The 12,758-nt window shown below is 39.4% G+C and overlaps 1 protein-coding gene and 1 long non-coding RNA gene across 2 annotated transcripts; one reads left to right on the top strand and one right to left on the bottom strand.

The window, feature by feature from the left end:
• Positions 1–803: 803 nt before the first annotated feature.
• On the top strand, positions 804–5,509 carry LOC103147676 (protein OS-9-like). The gene is made up of 8 exons (XM_007566132.2): positions 804–1,004; positions 1,374–1,556; positions 3,061–3,124; positions 3,752–3,828; positions 4,140–4,238; positions 4,481–4,682; positions 4,898–5,047; positions 5,171–5,509. The coding sequence occupies exons 1-8, from the start codon at positions 837–839 to the stop codon at positions 5,383–5,385; spliced, it is 1,158 nt and encodes a 385-aa protein (XP_007566194.1). The 5' UTR covers positions 804–836; the 3' UTR covers positions 5,386–5,509.
• A 2,946-nt stretch (positions 5,510–8,455) lies between these two features.
• LOC107837890 (uncharacterized) lies at positions 8,456–12,326 on the bottom strand. The gene is made up of 2 exons (XR_001663942.1): positions 11,853–12,326; positions 8,456–9,461 (listed from the first exon to the last, which is right to left on the bottom strand). It is a non-coding gene; the product is annotated as an uncharacterized LOC107837890 (long non-coding RNA).
• Positions 12,327–12,758: the final 432 nt, after the last annotated feature.

Below are 12,758 nucleotides of genomic sequence, written 5' to 3'. Positions count from 1 at the left end.
TAAATAAATAAAAATTGTTGCACATTTCTTTTGAATGGAGTATGCTATTTTTAATAACTCTGCAGTAAATTTGCAGTAAATTTGTCCATTTACATTTACAGTCTCTTATTTTTATCTTTCTATTTCTAGATCATTTATTTATTCTTTTATCTTAGTTTGAACATGTGTGCCTTCATTTACTTTTAACTGGGATCTAGTACACCTGAGTGGGATAATATTTCCATTCTATTAGAGAAACAACTTTTATTTTGGTCTTCTGGAGCTCCTTGTGATGCTGTCCTTGGAGTGTAATTCTCACAGCCATTGTCAAATCCTCTACTGCTTTCGTGTGTGAGTTTGTGAATGAATGGAAGCCATTATGTGCTCTATAAATAAAACATGTGTTCAAGTAGATTTTAAGTAGTCGTTTCATCCCAACAGCGTGCTGGTTTTTGTTCCCCGTCATCATATAAGAGGCAATAATTTCATTTAAAATTTGAAAATGCAAGGAAACAGAAAAAGTAGACAATAAAGAAGCCATTCATTTCTATGCAATATGCCTCATCAATCACGCCAATTGTTCTGTTTATGCATTCCTCTCTCCAAAAACGTGTGTTAATTTTATAAAAAGACAAACGCCGAAAGCTAGTCGTGTCTGCTGAATCCACAGCGCCGCCCCTTCAAAATCTGACCCAGTCTTTCAAACAAACACACCTCGGAAACGGAAAGCCCGCTGACGGACAGGAATGTGGTCCAATGACAGCACAGGATTTATTTCAGTGACCAATCAGCGTCTACCATGTCAGGCGTTGTGTGTTTTGTTGCCAGCGGAGCGCCTGAGGGAGGAGGCGGTGGTTATGATCAGAGGGTTAGCGATGGCCGCTTCTTCGGTACGGTGGCTGAAGAGACTGTGCCTTGTTGTTTTGATATGTCCCCTCTTTGTCTCAGCCTTTTTGAACTTAGAGGAGCTCAATGAAATGAAATATGGGATTCAAATTCTTTCCGACCCCGTCATCTTGGGGCAGGTGAGTCAAGGCGTTTCAGATGCTAACGGTAACATGTAGCACTTTGGCTAGGACGAAAGCTACTGTTTTTAGCGATAATGCTTTTGTGTAGTCGTAATTGTTAACGTACGCTAAGACTGTTGGTTCGTTTGGATTTAAGACATTTTCTTAAATCTTCACCTGGAGGTTAGTAGTTGTGAGTTTACATGCGGAGCTCATTGCAACAGCTGTCACTACATCTTTTACACAGAGCTTCTCTGTTTCCACTGTGTTTACATCACAAACACTTAACTGTTTGGAAACCATTAAGGTTGCTTGCTAAAAAATCAATGTTCACTGTTTATATTAAAAGCTAAAACAGTTGTTGGGGGTGTCTTCTTCATGTTTTAGACCAAGACAGAGGAGGTCATGATGGTGTCCAATAAATACAAGCAGCTCTATGAATGTCGACTTCCAGCCCAGGCGGTCCGGTTTCATCAGGATCCAGCTTCTGAATCCGACTCACAGGGCTACACTGGACCAGACATCCCGGAGCTGCTGAGGCCAATGCACAAAGCCCCTTGTCTTGTGAAGGTTGGTGCTTAAACGTATCTGTGTCTGCCTCTGCTTATCTGTGTAATCCAGTTATCAGATGCTCAACCTGTTAATTAATAAAGCGATTAGAAAGCGTTCGTTTCAAACTGCAGCATAGGGATAGTGGCTCACAGTTGAGCTTTTGCAGGAAAATAGTTTAATACATGTGCTATTGCACATGTTGCTCTTACACTGACTTTAATAAATGTTTGTGATTTTTGCAACGTTACTGCTTATACATGGGGTTTTTTTTGTACAGAGGTGCTTCAGTGCAATGGGAACTACTTGTTCTGTAATTGTACCACTACATCTTTGAATTTGGTTACTGTTTCTACAAGATAACACCATTTCCTGAAACCCGAATTGTTTCACTGTTACTTTTATCTTTCAAACAAAATGATGCAGTTGTCAGGCATAATGTTGCTTTTCTTTTCTTGGAAACAGTACATGGTATTTTAGTATATAACACATTTTCCTTGGAAAAATCAGGAATTTGGTTGAAGTCTTTTCCAGATCCGGACAAGTATGGAAAAGCAAAAAGTCTTGTGCTGTTAGATTTGTATTCTCTGTTCTTTCTACCTACATGATAAACATACTTTTGGAGTGTATTTTTGTAGGTATTTTGTTTAAAAAAATACACATAATCCTCCTTAGCATAGATTTTCATAATCTATTTAAGTAGGTCTGGATTTCACTTGCATAACTGTCTTTGCTTTTCATTCAGTTTCTTTCAGTTCCTCCCTAAAAATCTGCAGATGCAGACACATTTCCAGACTCTCAGAGGTTAATTGGATAGATGTAACTTAGTTAGGAGGACACATTATGATGATTTGTTTAAGAAAACAGTTAACAGACTGTGTTTAATTCACACATCTATTCATCCATCAACTATTAAGCCACCTATCTGTCCACCCAGATAGATGTCTGTTTTTGCACGGTCCATGTATGCCACAAATTTAAATATGTTTTACATCTAAATCATGGAACAAACATAAACACAGAAATCATAAAATTTCTATAAGTAAAGGATTTTAAAAGAGAAAATGTTAAGAAACCTTTTTAAGTGTATGCAAGTTTACATTTTAGTCTCTAGTCATTAAGGTACGCTATGGGAAAAATGTGGATACAAGCACCTTTTGGAGAAGTAATGAACTATCAAGTTAAAAGTTGCCAGCTTTTAACAACAACAAAAAGGAAGTTCTGGGGCGCTCCACATGCGGAGGCTATAGATCCGGCCTGGATTCGATTCCCGACCTTGGAATCTTTGCTGCATGTCTTCCCCCTTTCGCTCAATCCCCATTTCTCGTCTGGCAGCTAGCAACAGAGACTACAAAAATGAGGAAGTTTTGCAGTGAAGAAAAAACACAGTAGCCAGCAATTCCCCAGTTTTACTAGAAAACCTTCCACGTTCACACAAAATTGTTTTTTTTTGTTTTTTTCTGTGTTCTGATGACAAAAGAAATGCTGCATTGAAAAGATAATCTGCTGTCTTTGTTTATTGCAGACAAAGGACTGGTGGACATACGAGTTTTGTTACGGTCATCATATTAGACAGTACCACCTTGAAGGTAAAAGCCATTCATTTAATTGACAAGCATAAATGTAAAGTAAAAAATATATTTTTCACTGAAATAAATTTTTTCAGACCCATCTATGAGTTAAACCAGGGGTGTCACCTCCACTGTTGGTACTCTACATGTTTTAGATTTTTCTCGGTGGTGGTGACTACCTCCGAAAGCATGCTAATGTTCTGCAGAGGCCTGCTAAAGAGACACTGTTTGATCCACTTGTGTTGATTCAGAGAGAGAACTAAAACATGGAGGACACCGGCCTTTGGCTCCATACAATGCTGTAAACCAGGGACTCTTCTCCCATAGGCTGTGCTGTCGGGTTATAACTTGGTGTCGGTTCCTTGCAGGATGATGTTTAAATCATTGAGTTGCTTTTTTTTCCCTCAGAATTGTCAAAGAATATGAAAGAAATCCTACTTTAAATTATATATGAATATTTTGAACAAAGTTCTGAGATGCCACCAAGCAATTATTAATAATCATTAATAATTAAATTTATTACAGTAATGTTTGTCTGAGCTCTCATGTTGGTGTGAAAAGATCTTGTTCCAGAAGAATGTTTTGTTTTCTTCTTAAACCTACGCTGCCATTGAAACCTGTTTGACAATCGTGTTTTCTTCTCAGACTCAGAAATCAGAGGGGACGTTCTCTTTCTGGGACACTATGAGTCCGAATTTGATTGGAACAATGAAACAGCAAAGGTGAGACTCACCTTTTCTAGTATGAATTGCATGTTAGATCACATCTAAAAAAAGTTTGTATTTTTTTTTTTTTTAAATGAAGTAGATGTGAAAAAAAAATTGTGAATATATTATTAATTGTAATTTTTGTTGTGGAAACTGTAAAGGCATCAGAGACACGACTCAAGACAAAATGCAATCCCAGATTTGTAACGCAATAAAATAGGAACATAGTACATTTGATACTTTTTCAAGGCACTGAGTGTCTTGCGTGTTTCTTTTAATAATCATCTCTAACACATCATGTTACATCATATCTCTTCATCTTGCAGGCCTCTAAACAGCACAAACTGAAACGATACCACAGCCAGACCTATGTAAATGGGTCCAAGTGTGACCTAAATGGAAATCCTAGAGAGACCGAAGTCCGGGTGAGACATCTAAATTTACAAAATGATTGTAATCTGAGTAACCCAAGTAGCTGTGGTCAAAAACGGTTTGCGTCCTATTTTGCAGTTCCTTTTACATCCAGATTTATTTCTGTGTAAAACTGTGAGCACGACTGAATAAGCACCTTCTGTAACTTTCAAATGTTTGTAGGCTTCCCTTGCAATGGGCTCGGAAGTTCCTTTTATTCTCCTGTGTTGACACAATGTGACTCTACTCTTTCTAGTTTGTATGTGAAGATGGCTCGAGTGACTACGTCGCCCGTGTGGACGAGCCACAGTCGTGCCGCTACGTGTTGACAGTTCACACCAGTCGCACCTGCCAGCATCCGTTTCTGCGGCCGCCGTCCTCCTCCAAGCCGCAGGGCATCGTGTGCCAGCCGGCTCTGAGTGCACAACAGTACATGGATTATGTGAAGGCTCAAGTCTGTGAGTGAACACAAACACCAGGTTCACAATGCAGGAATATATTTCTTTTTTTTTTTTTCTGCTTTTTTTTCCTGCTTTTTATTGGTGCATTAATAGCAGTACGGTTATACGAAGTCAAATAATTGATCTAATTTATCCGTTATTTACAAGTGTGAAACATAACAGGATGCGTAACGACATGTCTGTTGCTGCTCTGTTCCTCCGACTGTTCCCAGCGGACACGAAGCGTAAAGTGGAGCAGATCTCCGAGGAGCTGAAGAATCTTGATGAGATGCTGGCTGGTAATGAAGGTGGAGATGGGACAGTCGAGGTAACGGCAGAGGAGACCACTCCTCCGCCAAACGGCCACCAAGATGCGTCAAATGGTAAAACGCAAACTCAAAGAACTTGGACAATATTTTTAAGCTACATATATTAAGATTACGTATTCAGGATACAGATTGTAGTATTTTTCTTATTTACAAGGATGTCTGTTTTCTGTCTTTAAGCGGGAAATTCCGACGCGACTGAAGATACACCGTCAGAAGAGACGGATGATGCTGATTTTTGGGAAGGAGTGACAAAACCTGGGAAATTAAAACACACAGCTTCTCATCAAGACAAGGAGGTACTGAACGATGCAGTGACACCGAGATTAAACATTGAGGAAATTCACACGTTTTTCATGTTAATTAATGATGAGTTTGTTGCAAATTTTCTGTGAAAATGGTCAAAAACATTGAGTTTAAGAGATGCTAACTCTCACCAGTAGGTGGTAGCATTTCTTACCTCTGCTACTCTGCTGCCAAAGCATTTGCTGATGTCAAGTTATAGTCTGTGACTGATATGGCAAGCAACAGAAAGTCACATTTACATTTTCTATATTTGCATTTACTTAAATGCAAATATAGCAAAATTCCATGCAAATGTTTCTAAAATNGGAATATTGGTCGGGACATGTCCCTACCGTCCCTACCCAAACCTACGCCCATGGTGATCGGCCCTCATGGGTGATCGGTATTGGTATCGGCAGGAAAAAACCTGATCGGCACATCTCTAATTATTATTATTTTTAGTGTAATTCTTCTTATTGAGTTGTTGGTCACCTAGCACAACAAAGGACGAAAAACTCCTCAGAATGTGACTGACCACAGGCAAGTGGTCCGACAGGCTCCACCAGCGCTCCTCAGAATTCTTTATTATTATTCTTTTTTTTTTCTAGATTTGATCATACAGTCCAAACAACAAATACAATAGTTAACAAATTTCCAAAAACAAAACAAAACATTCTTATTCAATGAATCAATCAAAAATAACATCAACAGCAATAAACAGTAAATAACAGACAACTGCTACACCAATTAGCAGTCAAAACACTCACAAAACATTTTTCTACATATCAACAAATTCACAATCTGAACCCACCTAGCACAACAAAGGACGAAAAACTCCTCACAATGGGTAAGTTCACACTGCAGCCTGAAGTGACCCAATTCAGATTTTTTTGCCAGGGCCGTTCACACTGCCAGTAAATGCGACCTGTCTGCAGTCTGAACGGGCAAACAACCTGAAAGTGTCCCGCATGCGCAGTAGAGGCGCAATAGCGTCAGCGTTCTAAGTGTTCTGCCAACCATAGACATAAATACTAGACACCTCGTGGAGCGTGTCGGCCCGTTGCTGCTATATGTAACAGCGTCCGCCATATTGAATGTGGAATATGTGCCAGTAAGGTAATACAAGTGAATGGACCGAACTTCACAAAGTGCCGTTCTACAAAGTATTTTAAATTAATACCCGTCATTGACACATTTTCTCACACACATTAATATATTTGGCAATCAAAGAGTTTCTAACTTTTGATGTGATTATTTAATTGTTTTGGGGGCATTTCTGAATAAAGAGCACAATGTTTTTATTTGATAGAAATAATTCTGATAATTTTTATATTAACATTGATGAACAGACATAATTTTACAGTGTTTAATTAAAGAACATATTTACATAATTCCATAATTTAATGTGCATTTAACGTTTCAAGACAAGAAACAAATTATTTTCTTGTATTTATTTTTATACATTATTGAGAAATTACTTGTTATTTATAAATCAGTCATTGTCAAACATTAAACTACATATTTTTCTTACTTTTTTCCCAGAGAAAAAAATATTAATTAACTATACATCAACTCTGCTATTGACAGCAATGAGTTAAAAATAATTTCAACAGAATAAATTATTTTCATTTCATTATGTAAGCTGAATTAATACACTAATACTTCAGATTGAGATATTTAAAAATACACAAAAAGTGAAAGAATAAGCATTTATTTATTATACTGGGAACAATGGTCACAGGCAGGTGAACTCAATGACTTCTGAGACGTCCTGGTTCACAGGCTAAAGCCAAGGATAAAAGAGAAATTAGCCAAGTGTAATAGAAAATACATATATTTTTCCTTCACATTCAGAAAAAGACATTTTGAGCATGTTGGGCTCTGACTCGAAGCATCTTTATAGCTAAATACCGACATGGTAAAGCTGAGCTGGGAAACAGAGACTGAATAACAGCAGCTCCAGCTCTGATCCTGACTGATCTTTCCTCACTAAATCCCCTGATTTTTAACGAACTTCTCCTCTAACAGCGGTTTCTCATCAGCGAAAACAGTATGAAAACGTTAGCTGCTATGCTAACAATCAGCGGTTACTTCGGGCCAATTTAGCTACATAGGAAATATTTTTCGGTTGTTTAGAAGCGAATTTCTGGCTCCAAAGTCAAGTAATTCTGATCTTTCATCCTTACCTGTGAAATGTAAAGCCATTGAATCCAGTTTGTTTCATAAAACAGTTGAAACAAGTCCACACAGCACAGGATTTAAGGAGCTCCAGTAGCTCTGCTGCCACATAGAAAATGGCGGAAGCCGTTACGTACCACTCAGCGCTCCATGGGGGGTCTATGTATTGATGTCTATGCTGCCAACTGCCATAAAAAGACGAAGTGCTCAGTGTTTGTGGAAGTAGACATGGAGGCTAACGGTGGAGCTTAGCTTACATATTTGAAATAGTTATCCAGCCGGAGCAGCATATTAACGACTTAATCCTCATATAATCCCACTTGCGCATATCAGGACGCATAATAGTGAGATTTGTTGAGAAACAGTGACATTCAGTTCGGATGAATGCGACCTGGACGTTAGGTCGCATTTGAATCGGATACGTATCGGATATGGGTCACATTCGAAAAAGAATCCGACCTGTGCTGTTCACACTGCCATGAAAAGATTGGATACAGGTCGCATTACATCAAAAAAATCGGAATTGAGTCACTTCAGGCTGCAGTGTGAACGCACCCATTATGTGACTGACCGCAGGCAAGTGATCCGACAGCCAGGCTGAAAAATAAAAGACAGTTAGCGCCGTGACTGAGTGATCAGCCACGAACACCAACCGGCGCAGCTCCCACTCATAGGGTCACATTTTTCCAGCCCAACCACAAGAAAACTTTACAAATTATATTTATAGATGTTAAATATTCTTACAGTACCTCGTTAATTGTTGAACTTGAAAATTATGACCCTAAGTAAAAAAAGAAGTGAAGAGCTGCCTCTCTCGCACCTACCTCCACCAGCGCTCCTCAGAATTCTGGTGGGGGAAGCCGCGAGAGTGCCTGACGGACCCGTTGCATGCAGTCACTCATCACACCACTAGGTGGCTCCAAATAAACGCATTGACCATCACTATAATCATTTCGATCAAAACTCACACAAAGACACACGAGCTCTTCTCTCTGTTACATCAGGAAATCTAGTAAAGACTTGGTTACATGGCCAGGCCTTCAGGCCAGTTTGAATAATTATATTTCCCCATTAGCCAAGCTGAGAGATGAGTGCTGGAATCACTGGTCCAGAGACCCAGTCAGGTTGGCGGCAGATCCAGATCTGCTTCTTCTCCTAAAGTGTTTAAGGAGCTTCTATTGATGATAAGTACAATCCTTGAGTGAAGAATAATCGATATAGTGATGTAAATAACATCTGAAGTCTAACACTTTAGATTTGTTATAAAACCACAGATTGTCAGACGGATTTTAAATAAACATACTCTGTATCATTGACTATGTGCCTGACTAAATATACACAAATAGTCCATATTAAAGACTAGTTGTGTTTTTTGTCTGCATATTTTTATCTTAGTAAATACAGCATTTTAAGAGTTAACCATGTCGATGCAAAGGAATTTGCATTTGGTTTCATTTAGACCACATTTTCTTGGCCAGCGTTGTTAGTCGGTTTTCCCCCTCCTCACCATTCTAGCTCCTTGCAACCACACCTCCTTTCTACCAAAACACAATAAGGTCTTTATCCTCTTGCTGTGACCAACAACAAAAAGGAATAATCTGCTTGTGTACTTCAGTGCTTTGATCGGTCATGTTGTCCATATGTAGCTCTGTTTATTAAGAAAGCATGTGAGAATTCACCCATTTGTGAAAGCAATGAAGAAAACACAACATAAGCAAACAGAATCCATTACAAGCCTCCAGATGTGACGTAGTGTGATTACAACACAAGCCTCTGTGTGTTGTTGAGTCTGAGAGACACTCTGCTTTTGAACAGATGCCTGCAGCACAACTTAGGCTACAGCAATCTTTACACAACATATACTGCATTTTAGAAAAACTCATTAACCTACTCAAATTTTACCTCACTGGCTCTATCCAGTCAGAGAATGATTAGCCTTTGTTGGGAGGAACCAGCATTTCCAGAAACCAAGCAGGCAGTGATGTGAGCATGTGAGTTTCTGCTCCATCTGTAAGTAAGTTAACAAAACAATCAACCCAGTTATTCTGGCAGTTCACTATCAAAAGCAGAGTTAACTTTGTGTTGTTAGTTTTTATTACTTGATTGATTTCATATTTAACTCTATCACAGTTCTGATCTGATAAATACACAGAAATTTTCTTACTGTTAAGTAAGCAGAGGGCGCTCATAGAAAACGTGAAAAGTGCATGTTTCAGGTTGATTTTCAATAGATTGTTTAGACTCTTTAGTTAATGAACATTGATATAAATTGACAGCCCTTTCTCCTCATTCCTCATGTGTCAGCTTGATTTGAGTTCACACCCCTTCCCAGGAAACCGAGCATCGTTTACGCTGTCCTGTTTCCTCTGCCAGAACGCCAGCTGTTTTTCGTCCTCTAATTTCCTTTGCTTGCCCCTTTCCCTCAGCTGTCCTCACATGCAACTCTTAACTCTTCTGGTTCCTTTGTCGCTTTCTCTTCTCTCCACACTGTAAAGTCTAATAGCTACCCTGACTTACACAAATTAGTTAACTTTACTAGGCTACCAATAAAATGCACTATTGTCTTAACATATATGAAGTGAAAAACACAACACACATATTGTTTAGAGTGAACATTACTTTATTTAGAGTTAAGCTCACTTGTAAACTGTAAGTTGCCAGCATCTCTTTCACTGTGCATTTAAAGAAATGTGCATGTGCAGATCAAATACAACAAAAATGTCTCAACATAATCTTAAGGTGTTTTCTAGATTTACACAGTCCAGCGGCTGACCTCCAGATGTCAGCATCGCAACTTAGCATAGCTCAAATCATCAGCGAGTGTGGTACTTAACTTCTATCTGCTGCTATGGTTTGTGCTGAGTTCAGTCATGATCCTAAGAACTGAAAGCAACTGGATGTACAGACAAAACAGATATTGATCATGCCCCTTAATTGCTTGAGCATTCCTTCAGTACGCAGCACTGGAAATGTTGGCAGGACAGACAGTTTACAACATTTCCCTGTTGAAATGCAATGTTTTTGTTTGGTTTCATCACAGGATTGGGACACTGATGAATCCAGGTGGGTGGGATGCTGAGTATTTAAATAGTCATTCTGAGTTACTAAGTCAAAAGTACATCTAAAGTAGTTTATCGAGTGCATCCTACTCGATTGGTTTAGTTCCTTACACTCATCTGTGTATTCTACAAAGGGTGCACTAATGGGTACAACGTTCTCTACCTTTTTTATTGCAATCAGTTTGCATACTTTTTTTAATGATGTCTAATTGGATTTTACTAAAGCTTTCTGGTTTGCATTGTTCTCCACTGATTCTTCTGTTACTCAGCTCTTTTCATCACTCCGTGTCTCAGGTTGATTTTTAATACATTGGTTAGACTCTAACCAAAGCATCTGCTGTCACAGCAAGTTTTTTTTTTGCATTAATTCTTATGGCTTTGCTCTCCCTGCATGCAATACTTTGGGTCATCCATTAACCCTTGTGCGTGTGAGGACTGAGGCAAACGTAGAGGACTGTGGTAAATGATACAAGTTTTCAACCGACTCCACACGGTGGAGTCGGTTGAAGTCGGTTTAACCCTTGTGTTTACACACAGGGGTTAAACTCCAAACATGACATTTTGGAGTTTCATGGGTCATCCATTAAACTCCAAAATGTAAGGGAGAATTATTTTATTTATTTATTTTTAACAGAAATTAGGTTGATGCTACAATTCAACATTGAAAGGAAGTTAGTGTGTAAAACTCCAATGTAAAAAAAAAAAGGGGGAAAGAAGTAAATGAGTAAAAATAAAATAGGAATATTAGGTTTTAATTAGGGCAAAAACATGACGTGACATGTCTTTGTCAGTTTGGTGTCACAATCAACACCAAGTATGCCTGCTGGTGAGAAGTGACTCACAGAAAGGAAATATATGAGGAACATTGTTGGAATATTCTGGGGGTTCCTCCCAAAGTGGCAGAATCACTTCTGCTCGTTTGGGTCCATCTGGGCTCCTTTCTAACGCCACATGATCCACCGAGCGACATCTGTGGTAAAAATGGGAGGATAACGCAGTTCTCCGTCCTTCCGAAACAGCGGTGTTGAAATGCCTGTCAGCAAGCAGGCCCATTAGCCTATACCTTTAACGGTGAAAAATACTGCAGGGGAGCTCCGTGTAAAAGGCGAATGCACGCTTTACATCCTAAACCCATCTGACAAATGCAACCTCGTCCCTCATTTAGGCAATCTCTTGCACACAAATATATTTTTCCCCCTTTGTCTGTTGCTTAAAAAAATTGCTGTTCAATGTTCATCTGAAGCTCGAAGCATCGTCAAAAACATCCTTCTGAGAACGGGCCCCTTTCTCTTTAAACAGTGGCTTATTATTGAAGGAATTGAAATGAACGGGCTTCTCACCTCAGTTAAGACGCGCTCCAAGACGTGTCACCTCCCTGCTGCACATAGCGCTCCCCTGTGATGATGGATCCGTTCCACGGCGGCCTGATGGAGTTAAAACCAGATAAAAGGAGCAGACGGGGAGGACTGATAATAAGGCGGCCGCCGCACATCGCAGCACACAGCAGCAGCACGCTGTGGATGGACGAATGCTCCCCCTGCAGCAACAGCGGCTGCAGCGCAGTGGAGAGGCACCGCACCTACACCCCGAGAGCCAGATGGATGTCTGAGCTGCACAAGCTCCAGCCTGCACTGACGAACACAGTGCTCATTTATGTTAAAAATGCTCAGTTATACTGGAGTGTGTTCGCCCCAAAAGCATAAGAAGCTTTAAAAAAAAAAACCCAACAAAAAACCAAATGGCTTTGTTGCAGCAAACGTGTGGACAATGTGTACAGTCAGAGTGTACCCTGGCCAATCCCTTCCTTCTGCTACTCTGCACACAACCCCCCACTACACAGCCCACTCAACTCAAGATTGGTGTGGCTGAAAATAAAGTAGAATATGATTGTAAATGTAATTGTAATTGAATGACAGATTCCCACATCTTGCACTGAGCCTACTTTGAAATGTGTTTTCAGAGCAGTGCAGTTCTACATACCAGCTGTTTTTTTATGTAGTAAGAACAATGTAAATATATTACCTCTTAATGATCAGAGTACTTTCAAGTTATTTGTACTTAAGTGGCTGTATTGTGTAAAGTTGCTTTTTTTTTTTTTTAGCTTTACATCTGGCTAGGACATCATTCCCTCATCCATCATGAACATACCTGGAGTGTTGCTTTGATTCTTTCATGCATGTTTGAGAAATCCTTTAAGTGTCACCTTTGAGAAGCAGCTCCTCCTCTTAGCTGTAGTTTCCAAGCTT

Source organism: Poecilia formosa, unplaced genomic scaffold (assembly GCF_000485575.1).
Source record: "Poecilia formosa unplaced genomic scaffold, Poecilia_formosa-5.1.2 Scaffold186, whole genome shotgun sequence".
Lineage (NCBI taxonomy): Eukaryota > Metazoa > Chordata > Actinopteri > Cyprinodontiformes > Poeciliidae > Poecilia > Poecilia formosa.
Note: the sequence above shows the minus strand (reverse complement) of the source record. Positions and strands in the feature narration are given on the sequence as shown.

Coding starts and splice junctions, on each gene's coding strand:
- LOC103147676 (XM_007566132.2), top strand. CDS start 837: ATGATCAGAGGGTTAGCGATGGCCGCTTCTTCGGTACGGTGGCTGAAG. Junction 3,125..3,751: donor TAGACAGTACCACCTTGAAG/GTAAAAGCCATT, acceptor TTTTCTTCTCAG/ACTCAGAAATCAGAGGGGAC. Junction 5,048..5,170: donor CCACCAAGATGCGTCAAATG/GTAAAACGCAAA, acceptor TCTGTCTTTAAG/CGGGAAATTCCGACGCGACT.